A 13,039-nucleotide genomic window follows, 5' to 3' on the forward strand; every position below is an offset into this window, starting at 1 on the left:
AACAAAAGCAAAATGCAAAATGCAAAGTATATAGTATATAGCACCAACCATAGATAAATTTATCATTATATAACTATGAAAATTCAACAGCAGCATGCAACATATATAATCAATCAATAATAAATTTATTAGTGTATAAATATAAAAATTTAACAAAAGTATACAACATACTCAACCAACCAATGACTAATTTCTCACTAATAGACTAACCATATTCAATAATCAACACTCTCCAATAACAAAAATGATAAAATTATCATTATTTTAAAAATAATAACAAATAGACACAAAATATACCTTGATTACTGTCTTTTGTCGTAGCAGCCTATGATGACCGGCCGCGTCGTGAGTCCCTTCACTCACCGTTCTCATTGGGTTGTTGTGTTAGAAGGATTTTGTTTCAAAATTTTCATTCTTATTTACTCTGGTGTTGAGTTTCACTTGTTTCGAAGGGTGCGAGTTCGGTCCGGAGTGCCAGGGGTTTGAGCCAAAGAAATTCTGGCTAAAGGACCAGGGTCGCACGTGCAGGGCCTTGGCTCGCATGTGCGGGGAAGTGAGGGCTTTTGAGTGTTGCATACTGCATTATATGCAAGTGTGGAGGGAAGTGCGGGAAAGCGCCGCACGTGCGGGAGGCACGTTCCGCACGTGCGGACGAGCCTAAATGTAGCAATCCCAGTTTTGCCACTTCGCTGAGTATGTCAGGGATTGAGCTGCCCGGTCAGCTCACGGGGGTCCAGGGGTAGCGCCCCTTGACGGGTCCAAGGGTAGCGCCTTGGCAGGGAACGAGCTGCCCGGTTAGGTCGTGGGGGTCCAGGGGGCAGTGCCCCTTGGCGGGTCCTAGGGCAATGCCCTGGCGGGGTTGAGGGGCAACGTCTCTGAAACAAAAATGCAAAATGCATTAGAAGTTGCTCGTCCGCTCGAGGGGCCGTTTATGCGCTCAAGCAGAGAATGTTTGGTTTCAGAAGTTTGATCTGTCTGCAAAAGTATTGGGAAAGTGTATTTGACGCTCGAACGGGGCTTTCCACGCTCGAGCGGACCATGTTCTATCAGTTCGTGAATCTGATATTTCAAATCACTTTTGTATATCTCTCTCTTTAAAAACCTTGTCCTCTCCCTTCTCTCTTCATTTTCCTATGCCAAATTGGATCAAAATCTTGATTTCTCAAGATCCAATAGAGTTCTGTCGTAAGTTCTTCATCAAAGTTGGTTAACTTCTCGAGGGCTTCGTTGTGTGCGGTGAAGATCGAGTTTCGACACCGTTGATTTTGGGGGTTTCATCTCATTTCTTCTTCAAAACTTGAGGTAGGGATTTTCTTCGAGTTATATATATTTTTGCAAGATCTATATGATTTTCGAAATCATCTTTTGATAGCTTTGAAAATTGATTGTTGATTCAAGAAGTTGAGCGATTTTGAAAGTGGGTTTATCTCTTATTCTTTTAAAATGATCTTATAGGTTTTGATCTTCGTTGATTGAAGAAAAGATGATTTTGGAATTTTTTTTTTCAAAAGATTTGAGTTGTATAGTTTTGATGAGAAAATCTAGAATTTGGGAATTTTTTTTTTAAAGGAGACTAAAAATCTGTGAATGATATTGTTATATTTATTTTGTGTGTCAAAATAAATAGATGTTTGGAAAAAAAATTATTTATATTTCTATAAATGATGAATTTTAGGGAATATGAGAATTGTTGTTTATTTTGGAAATTATTGTTCAAAACGTTGAAATAATCTTGAAATAACTAATTGCCGAGGATTTGAGAAGAGGGAATTGTGTTATTCCTTGGATGATGAATTGGAATAAAAGTATTTATATTCATCTTGTGAAATTGGCATATCAATTTATTTGATTACATTAAATTTTGAAAGTTGATTTGAAAACTTGCATTGAGAAAAGAATGTTGAGAAACAAGTTTTCATAGAATGCTTTTGTGGTAAATACGTTGGTAAGTCGTGATAGGTGGTATAGATGGTATTGAATAAGTTGGCCTGAGAGTCCGGGGTGAAAGACCGAAAACCTGCGCGGATAGGTGTCGAGCGTTCCGGTTAAAATCGGTAAAAATGACAATTTGGTAGTACTTGTATAGTCTATTTGCAGACACCGACCTATGGATTACCAGAGTCATATTTACCACCCTTGAAATAAATTGTTAAGTTTTGAACAATTGAAATTGCATGATATCATTGAGCATAATGGTTTTCAAAAGATGAAAATGTGATTTATCTTCAAAAAGGACATAGCATGGCATGTGCATTTCATCTCTTGAGACTTGTATAAAATGTATATACTTTGTTAAGAATTTCCTACTGGGTTTTATGCTCACCCTACGGGATTTTTGTGCAGGAAAAGATGTGGTGATCCCACCCAACTAGGGGCGTGGAAGTATGTGTGTTGGGAGTACAATACTCTCATTTTGTTGTGACTTTGTGTGTAAGCCAAGGGCTGTGTTTGTGTGGGTACCGTTTTTTGTAACCAGGCTCAAGCCTTGGAAACTTGTAAACCCTTGAGGGTATTTATTTGTTTATTTACTTGTTGTTGGATTAATGTATTGTTGTATGAAGAATTATTGTATCATGTAATGTAAGTTTGGAGATTTATATTCAGTTTTCCTTGAAAGAGCCATGATTGTTGTCTTATCATTTAGGCTAGAAATTTGGGGCGTTACAACTTGGTAACAGAGCTACCAGGCTTGAATACTTGGAGCTCGTGGGAAGTGGTTGTTTAACCGCAATTGGTTCATTTAGCATGCTTAGGAAGTGTTATGCATTTTGTGACTATGTGATAACATGCTTATATGACTAAATGGGTATGTGATTGGACTTTTGGGATGTTGTTTGCGCCTGTTAAATTCCTTGAGGTCTTATTAGAAGGGTACTTGATCAATACTTATTCTACTAAGAATTCTTGGTTTTCCGTGGGACGAATCTCATCATAAGAGTATAATCCGTATGTGTTTACATGACTAAGTGCTTATGAGGGGTGAAATTTAATTGTTATATAGTAGAGGAATATATAGCATTATTGTGATCAAACGTGTAAGGCAAGTTGCGGGCACGTGTGGGTTAGTGTGCTAAATTAATTCTATTGTCATTTATAAGATGTCAAGAAGAGGTCAAACCTATGGTGGTAGAGGCGGGAGGCGTGGTAGGGCTCGCCGAGGTGTGCATGAGGTACCGGTCCATGAGGTTCTGGTGCAAGAGGAAGAGTCCGGCCAAGCTAATGTGGCCGAACAAGTGGGGCATGTGGGAATCCCAGGACAGGCGGGTCAAGCCGCAATGGGGGCCTTAGCTTGAGAAATGGCAGGGGCTTTAAGAGAGTCTATGAACTTGTTGAGGGTGGAGAATCAAGCCCGAGAGAACACCGCCGAATCAAGGGCGAGTTTCCTTACTAGAGAGTTCTTGCGGCCAAACCGGATGAGTTCCATGGTGGTCCCGAACCCAAGAAAGTGGATGAGTGGCTTGAACAAACTGTGAAGACATTTGAGATGCTTCAGATCGAAGATAGTGAACTAATAGTGACTCTAGCGAGTTACTACCTCAAGGGAGACACGGGTCAATGATGGAAATATGCCAAGGGTAGAGTGGAGCCGATATGGGAGGCCTTTGCGGTTGCTTCCCAAGATAAGTCCATGCCTCTCACTAGGGAGAGATTGAGGCAAGAGTTTAAAGACCTCAAACAAATCGACATGCCCGTGGGCGAGTTTGAGGCGGTCTTCTCTAGTTTGTCGAGATTTGCACCAGAGTTGGTGGCAACGGAAGAGCGCTGTTGCATTGAATTTGAAAAGAAATTGAAAAAAAAAATTATGTTCAAGCTTGTCGGAAATATGATTCAGGAATATAACCGTCTTGTGGAGACAGCGACACACGTAGAAATTTCCATACAAGCCGATGAGGAGAGGCTTCGGAGTATAGACAGAACAAGAAGAGCAGGAACACCTATCCATCCCAGTCCCACCCACAGCAGTCTAGATCCACTTTTCCTTTGCCTAGTGCGGGTCCGGGAAAAAGTGCATCAAGTAGCTTCTCGTGTTTCAAGTGCGGCCAACCGGGCCACAAAGCCTTCTCATGCCCACAGAAAGGAGGAGGGCAGTTAATAGTACCACCACCTAACCGATCTCAAAGTCAGTCTCAGTCTCAGAATAAAGGTCAAGGGTTTAATTGTTATCAGTGTGGTCAGTCGGGGCATATGAAGAGAACTTGCCCACAGTTGGGAGGCGCTTCTGGCGTGTCAGGGTCGAGGCAGACTCAGAGCCACCAGTAGGCTCAATCAATCCAAGCTTCGCGAGTTAATCAGGAAGCCGCTTCGATTCAGTCAGTACAATAAGCCTATGCTCCGAGAGGGGAGCAAGTCAATCAGGGACCACAAGGGCGCGTATATGCTGTTACCGTGCTAGAGCAGTTGCCAGAATCCTCAGTTGTGAGAGGTATTTTTGTTGTGTATAATTGTTTAGCTAATGTATTGATAGACACGAGTGCATCTCATTCATTTATATCTACTGCATTTGCTTCTGCATTGGGGTTAGAGGTAGCACGGTTAGTGCCTCCACTCAAAGTAGAGTCACCTGTTGGAGGTACAATTGATTTAGACCAGGGTTGTCATGATTGTGAAATAGAAGTTGCCAGGAGTCGACTTCCGTTTGCTTTTGTGTTACTAGATATGTCGAGTTTTGATGTCATTTTAGGCATGGACTGGTTGTGTTCTTATCAAGCAGTGATTGATTGTTATCGTCAGAGAGTTACAGTGTGCACTTCGGGTGGTGATCGTTTCTATTTTCTGGGAAACCAAGTTGATAGAGCCTTGTCGCCAGTTGTTGACCCTTATAGTAAGAGCAAGCTTAGTGGCCTTCTTGCAACTCTCTTGGATAGTGAGAGTGACGGGGCTCGTGTTGAGTTACCAAGGGTAGTTTGTGAATACCCGAATGTCTTTCCAAAAGATCTTACTAGTTTACCACCTCACTGGGAGATCAAGTTCTCCATTGAATTAGTGCCTGGCACGGCATCGATTTCCATGTCACCGTATAGATTTGCACCCTCCGAATTGCATGAGTTAAAGATTCAACTCCAAGAACTTTTAGACAAGGGCTTCATTCGCCCTAGTACATCGCTATGGGGAGCGCCGGTTCTCTTTGCGAAGAAGAAGGATGGGTCATTGCGGTTGTGTATTGATTACTGCAAGTTGAATAGAGTTACAGTTAAGAACAAGTATCCTCTACCCAGAATAGATGATTTGTTTGACCAACTTAGAGGGTCTCGTTGCTTCTCAAAAATAGATTTGAGGTCGAGCTACCATCAGTTGAGAGTTCGGGAGGAGGACATTCAGAAGACGACCTTTCATACTCGTTATGACCACCATGAATTCCTTGTAATGCCTTTTAGGTTGACCAATGCACCGGCTTCCTTTATGGATTTGATGAACAGAATTTTTTGAGAATACTTTGACCATTTTGTGTTCGTCTTTGTGGACAACATCTTGATTTATTCAATCTCTGAAGAGGAACACAAGACTCACTTGCGGGTAGTGCTAGGTTTACTTAGTGAGCACTAATTGTAGGCCAAATTTGAAAAATGCAAGTTTTGGTTAACAAATGTGAAGTTTTTGGGTCATGTAGTGTCTAGAGAGGGAGTGACTGTGGACTCATCAAAGATAGATGCCGTACAAAATTGGGAACAACCCAAGAATGTTTTTAAAATCTAGAGTTTCTTGGGATTAGCGGGGTATTATCGACATTTTGTAAGGGCGGGGTATTATCGACATTTTGTAAGGGACTTCTCTAGACTAGCTGCACCTTTAACTAGGTTGACTAGAAAGGGTTTCAAATTTGTGTGGAGTGAGGCTTGTGAAAAGTCATTCCATGAGCTTAAGACTAGATTGACTACCGCACCAGTTTTGATAATTTCGGAAAGGGGTTTGAATTACACTGTCTATTGTGATGCGTCCAGGGATGGACTTGGTTGTGTCTTGATGCAAGAGGGAAAAGTTGTGGCCTATAGTTCACTTCAATTGAAAACTCATGGGAAAAATTACCCCACCCATGATCTAGAATTAGCAGCGGTGATTTTTGCTTTGAAAATTTGGAGGCATTACTTGTACGGTGAGATGTTTGAAGTCTTCTCCGATCATAAGAGTCTAAAGTATTTGTTTTCTCAAAAAGACTTGAATTTACGACAACGGAGGTGGATGGAATTTATGGAGGATTATGACTTTGAGTTATATTATCATCCAGGGAAGGCCAATGTGGTGGCCGATGCTTTGAGTCGAAAATCTGTGAGTAGTTTGGCAAGTGTGGCCATTCAGGAATGGGATATGCTAGATATTATTGGCAAGTTTGATTTGCATTTGGGTGAGTCCGGAGAGAGTGCTACCTTGTTTACTTTGAATGCTCAACCTACCTTGGTTAGTAAGGTCATAGAGGCACAACGAGGAGACCGTGATGTGGAATCAATCCGTGTTAAGATTTCCAATGGAAATGAAAAGAAAGGTTTGAACATTCACTCGGATCTGAGTGTACATTACCTAGACCATTTGTTTGTACTAGAATCTTGTAGAGAAGAAGTACTTTGGGAGTTCCATCACTCATGCCTTGCAGTACACCCGGGAGGCACTAAAATGTATCATGATCTTAGTCGTCCGTTTTGGTGGAGAGGTATGAAATGGGATGTCACTTTACTTGTATCGAAGTGCTTTACTTGTCAACAAGTGAAGGCCAAACACCAAAGACTAGCGGGTTTGTTACAACCCTTACCGATAGCCGAGTGGAAATAGGAGCGTGTTACCATGGATTTTGTAGTTGGGCTTCCTAGAACACAACGAGGCAATGACGCCGTTTGGGTGATTTTTGATAGGCTGACTAAGTCTACCCATTTCATTCTGATGTGCACCAGCGACTCAATTGGACACTTGGCAGAGTTGTACATTAGAGAGATAGTTCGACTTCATGGAGTGCTTGTGACTATTGTGTCGAATAGGGATCCTCATTTTACTACCCGGTTATGGCAAAGCCTTCAAGAAGCATTGGGAACTAAGTTGACTCTTAGCACCGTTTATCATCCTCAAACCGATGGACAGTCGGAACGTACCATTCAGATTTTGGAGGAAATGCTTAGAGCTTGTGTTCTTGATTTTAAGGGGCCTTGGGAAAGACACTTACCATTGATTGAGTTTGCTTACAACAATAGTTACCAAGCTAGTATTGGGATGGCACTATTTGAGGCCTTGTATGGCCAACCTTATAGATCACCGGTTTGTTGGGCTGAAGTGGGTGATGCACCGTTACTGGGTCCGGAAATTGTTAGAGAGACAACCGAGAAAGTTGTTCTCATTCGGAAGCGGTTAGCTACGACCTAAAGCTGAGAAAAGAGTTATGCCGATAAGAGGAGATGACCTTTATCTTTTGAAGTTGGTGACCATGTGTTTCTAAAAATCTCACCAAGGTGGGGTTTGATGAGATTTGGTAAGAGTGGTAAATTATCTCCAAGGTTCATTGGGCCTTTTAAGATCTTAGAGCGAATTGGGGAAGTGGCATATCAGTTAGCTTTACCGCCACAACTTTCGGGAGTTCACAACATATTTCATGTAGCTATACTTAGGAAGTATGAACCCGACCCTTCTCGCGTGCTTGATTGGGCTGACTTGAAGGTAGAGGAGGATGTCTCCTACGAAGAACGACCGGTTCAAACATTAGATACCTAAGAGCAAGTGCTACGGGGCAAAACTATGCCATTGGTAAAGGTGTTGTGGAGACACCATGGGGTTGAAGAAGCGACGTGGGAACAGGAGGCGGAAGTCTGCTCCAAGTATCCGGATTTATTTGAAAATGCTTAAGTTATTTTTCTTTGTAATATTCCCTAGTGTTGAGGGAAACATATTTAAAGTTGTTAACCACATGTTGATATGTGCGTTATTGTTTTAAGCATAAGGTTGTTTAGAGTTGCCATTACTTTTTTGGAAAATTTCATGTTTATGCGTATTTGGGAGGTTGTTGTTAATGAGATAACCATGGTGGAAATGGTGGAATTTGGTTGAGAGTTAGTATTGTGATTTGAAAATGAAAGAGCGTGGTTTTGATCGCCCTGGTGGGGTTGGGGGGTAGCGCCCCGAAGCAAAAATGCAAAATGCATTAGAAGCTACTTGTCCGCTCGAGCGGAGAATGTTTGGTTTCAGAAGTCTGACATGTCTGCAAAAGTACTGGAAAAGCATATTTGATGCTCGAGCGAGGCTTTCCACGCTCGAGCGGACCATGTTATATCAGTTCGTGAATCTGATATTTCAGATCACTTTTGTATATATCTCTCTCTAAAAACCCTTTCCACTCCCCTCTCTCTACATTTCCCTACGCCAAATTGGATCAAAACCTTGATTTCTCAAGATTTATTAGAGTTCTGCCATAAGTTCTTCATCAAAGTTGGTTAACTTCTCGAGGGCTTCGTTGTGTGCGGTGAAGATCGAGTTTCGATACTATTGATTTTGGGGGTTTCATCTCATTTCTTCTTCAAAACTTGAGGTAGGGATTTTCTTAGAGTTATATATATATTTGCAAGATCTATATGATTTTCGAAATTATCTTTCAATAGCTTTGAAAATTGATTGTTGATTCAAGAAGTTCAGCAATTTTGAAAGTAGGTTTGTCTCTTGTTCTTTTAAAATGATCTTATGGGTTTTGATCTTCGTGATTGAAGAAAAGATAATTTTGGAAAGTTTTCTTTCAAAAGATTTGAGTTGTATAGTTTTGGTGAAAAAACCTAGAATTTGGGGATATTTTTTTTTTAAAGGAGACTGAAAATCCATGAATGATATTGTCATATTTATTTTGTGTGTCAAAATAAATGGATGTTTGGAAAAAAATTTATTTATATTTGTATAAATGATGAATTTTAGGGAATATGAGAATTGTTGTTCATTTTGGAAATTATTATTCAAAACGTTGAAATAGTCTTGAAATAACTAATTGTCAAGGATACTTGAGAAGAGGGAATTGTGTTATTCATTGGATGATGAATTGGAATAAAAGTATTTATATTCATCTTGTGAAATTGGCATATCAATTTATTTGATTACATTAAACTTTGAAAGTTGATTTGAAAATTTGCATGGAGAAAAGAATGTTGAGAAACAAGTTTTCATAGAATGGTTTTGAGATAAATATGTTGGTAAGTCTTGATAGGTGGTATAGATGATATTGAATAAGTTGGCTTGAGAGTCCGGGGTGAAAGATCGAAAACTCACGCGGATAGGTGTCGAGCCTTCCGGTTAATACCGGTAAAAATAACAATTTGGTAGTACTTGTATAGTCTGCTTGCAGACACTGACGTAGGGATTACCAGAGTCGTATTTACCGCCCTTGAAATAAATTGTTAAGTTTTGAACAATTGAAATTGTATGATATCATTGAGCATGATAGTTTTCAAAAGATAAAAATGTGATTTATCTTCAAAAAGGGCATAGCATAGCATGTGTATTTTATCTCTTGAGACTTGTATAAAATGTATATATTTTGTTAAAAATTTCCTACCGGGCTTTATGCTCACCCTACGAGATTTTTGTGCAGGAAAAGATGTGGTGATCCCATCCAACTAGGGGCATGGAAGTATATGTGTTGGGAGTACAATACTCTCATTTTGCTGTGACTTTGTGTGTAAGCCAAGGGCTATGTTTGTGTGGGTTTGAATAACCGTTTTGTGTAACCAGGCTCAAGCCTTGGAAACTTGTAAACCCTTGGGGGTATTTATTTGTTGTTTACTTGTTATTGGATTAATGTATTGTTGCATGAAGAACTGTTGTATCATGTAATGTAAGTTTGGAGATTTATATTCGGTTTTCCTTGAAAGAGCCATGATTGTTGTCTTATCATTTGGGCTAGAAATTTGGGGCGTTACACTAAGTCCGAAAACTCTGTTTTTCCTCCTTCATTTGGGTTGTGTATATCACTTTTGGAACATTTCTTTCTCACTCTAAAAATCATTTTGCTCCTCCTTCTCTCTAAAAACACTCACCAAACACCAAAAACCCTTGATTTCTTGCAATCCATTGGGTCTTGATCCATCATCTTTCACAAGTTTTCGAGAACAAAGCAAGATCCTCACTTTGTGCGGTGGAGATTGAAAATTCTACACGCTTGATTTTAGGGTTTCATCTCATCTCTTCAACAAGAACTTTTGGTAAGGACTTCTTTGAGTTATATATACATGTTTATGCAAGGTTGTTGTTGATTTTGGAGTTTTCTTAAAGATATTATAAAAAGTTTTTGTTTTTGGCTCAAGAAATTAGTGGCTTACAAGAGGAAATTCATCTTTTGTTTCTTTGAAAGATTTTCTTGAATAGTTGAAGCACATTGGCATAAAAATGATGTTTTTGGTGAGATTTTACCAAGAAATAAAGAAATGCGTTGTTTGGGTGAAAAACCTAGAAATTTGGGGGCTTTGGTGGATGTTGAGAAATTATGACTTTACTTGTGTTAAATGAATGTTCAAATGGAAATTTCATGACATTGGATGCAAAATGTCAAACTTCTTAGTATTTGTGAAATTAGTAAGTTTCTTGGAATCTATTGTTTAAACATATATGTATATAAATCTTGAAATAACAAAAGGTTGAGGATACATAAGATGTGGGATTGTTGCTACATTTGGATAGCCATATATATATATATATACACTTATGTTAAATATATGTGGAATTGTATTGAAAAGAAAAGTGGAAATTGTGATCACAAATGGAGGATTTGTGGGAAAGTTTGTAAATGGTAGGACAATGCATTATATGGATAATCACCTCATTACTCGATTGATCATTTCATTGCATGGATTATTGTTGCATGAACATTCTAAATACCTTGCTTATTGTAAACATCGTATTTGGGATTGAAACTTGCATTATGAAAGAAATTTTGTGAAATGAATTCATTAAAATATTTTGGAGTAAATACGTTGATAAGTCCGGATAAGAGGTGTAGATGAAATTGAATAAGTTGGTCTAAGTGTCCGGGGTGAAAGACCGAAAACACACACGGAGGAGGTTCCACTTCCCTTCCGTTTAGCAACCAGTAAAGTGGGGTTTTTGGTAGTGCTAGTTATGCCTACTTGCAGACACCAACCTAGGGATTACCTGAGTCGTATTTACCGCACCATTGAACTAAATTGTGAATTCCCGAGTTGTTGAGATATCAAGTTAACATTGAGCATGGTGGTTTTCAAAAGATGTAAATGCAGTTTTTTTTTTTTTTTTTTAAAAAAGGCATAGCATGGCATGTGCATATCATGTTGAGAATCTTGCATAAATATATACTTTGTTAAGAGTTCTCTACTAGGCTTTATGCACACCTATATGGGATTTTGGTGCAGGAAAAGACGTGGTGAACCCGCCGAACTAAGACGTGGAAGTATGAATTGAGAGCACAAGGCTCTATTTTGTTTGTGATTGTAATTTTTGTAATGCCAAGGGCTATTTATGTATGGATCCGAGAGACCATTTTTTTTATAACTGGGTTTAGGCCTTGGAACTTGTAAGCCCTTAAGGGCATTTACTTATTTTGATTGAATGATTTTACATGCTATAGATTCATGTACAATGATTCAGTGAATGTATAACTGCATGTGAGATTATTCTTGTATAAACATTTGAGATTATGTAATGGAATATGTTGGAGATAATTCCGCTATCTCTTAAGAGTCATGGTTAATATTATTATTTCAATAGTATGTTTTTTTTTTTTTTGGGCATTACACAGCCAATAAACAACCTTTGTGTATTCCGTTCAAGAAAGTTCCATCAAGCATCAACACATGCTGACAATACTTGAAACCATGAATACATGCCTCAAAAGCAAAAAACAATCTTTTGAAATGTTTTCCTTTACTATCAACATCAAATCCCATATCAAAAACACTCCTCGGATTAGCATCATTAGCGGCATTAACATACCAACGAAGATCATCAAATGACGATGAATAGTCACCAAAAACAGATCCCCTTGCTTTTTCAATACCCATCCAAGCTCGCCGATAAGAAACTTCTGTTCCATAGTAACCCTTGAAATCACAAACCACTACATTAGCCGATGTCAAAGGCTTATTACAAACCTCACTTGAAATTAGTCCACCAATCATACTTGAAGTCATCATAGCATATTTAACTATACGAAAAGAAGATCCACACGTATGAACATCATCAAATTGTTTAATAACAAAAGCTTTACTAGAATTTTCCAATCTAGCATGCACGCTCCGTAAACATCCCAAATCAGTCATTCTCTTACAATGAACATTGACACGATCCTTATCATTCTTAACAATATCAAAATTAAAACCAAAATGAATAGAATACTTTGACAACACATTCCGAAATTCAACAACACCTTGAGCAAACCTTTTTTCCACTCCTTTCATACAATTAACCCAACTATCGGAGAGCAAAGGTTTCCATTGATTTGAATAAAATAAAGGCAAAAAATCAGTTTCACAAATAACACTACTACTACTACTAGCTTCACCATTACAAATCATATAACATTCACTTAAAGAACAACACTTAACAAAAACATCAATACGATGAATATCATAAGAAAGTGCAAGTCCAACCATAACCTCCCCAAATCCACTTCACTTTCTAGACTACAACAAGAATGTCCAGGTATTGAATATGAAAGATTCAAAGAACTACCAACTAATTCATTCCACTTTGCACACAATTTATATAATAAATCCTTGAAATTAAATCCATTATTATACTTGATAACCAATGTCACAACTCTAAACTTGCACATAAGAAACAAAGAATTATCCATCATTATAAATCATGTCACAAACAAAAATTATATTTCAGCAAACAACTCAAACAAACTAAAACAAATTTTGATACAGTGATGAAATTATCAATCAACTCAAACACGTCCAAAAACCAAGAGTGAAATTTTATCACTACAGAAAATAACAAAAATTACCTACACTGTAACACCCTCAAAATAAGCCCATAATATATATAACATTGACATGCATTAATAAAAGAAAATCAACCATTATACCATTCATCAAAGTATTCTTATTGA

General features: G+C 38.5%; 1 protein-coding gene across 1 annotated transcript in view; it reads right to left on the bottom strand.

Moving 5' to 3' along the window:
- The window catches only part of LOC145800630 (uncharacterized), a 34,143-nt gene extending 21,763 nt beyond the window's left edge, over positions 1-12,380 (bottom strand). Inside the window, exon 1 of the mRNA XM_082890346.1 lies at positions 11,719-12,380. Within this exon, the coding sequence (XP_082746472.1) occupies positions 11,719-12,380 (662 nt within the window). The remainder of the gene's footprint in view (positions 1-11,718) is intronic.
- Positions 12,381-13,039: the final 659 nt, after the last annotated feature.

This window comes from Camellia sinensis, chromosome 10, assembly GCF_055761805.1.
Source record: "Camellia sinensis isolate YWXY chromosome 10, ASM5576180v1, whole genome shotgun sequence".
Lineage (NCBI taxonomy): Eukaryota > Viridiplantae > Streptophyta > Magnoliopsida > Ericales > Theaceae > Camellia > Camellia sinensis.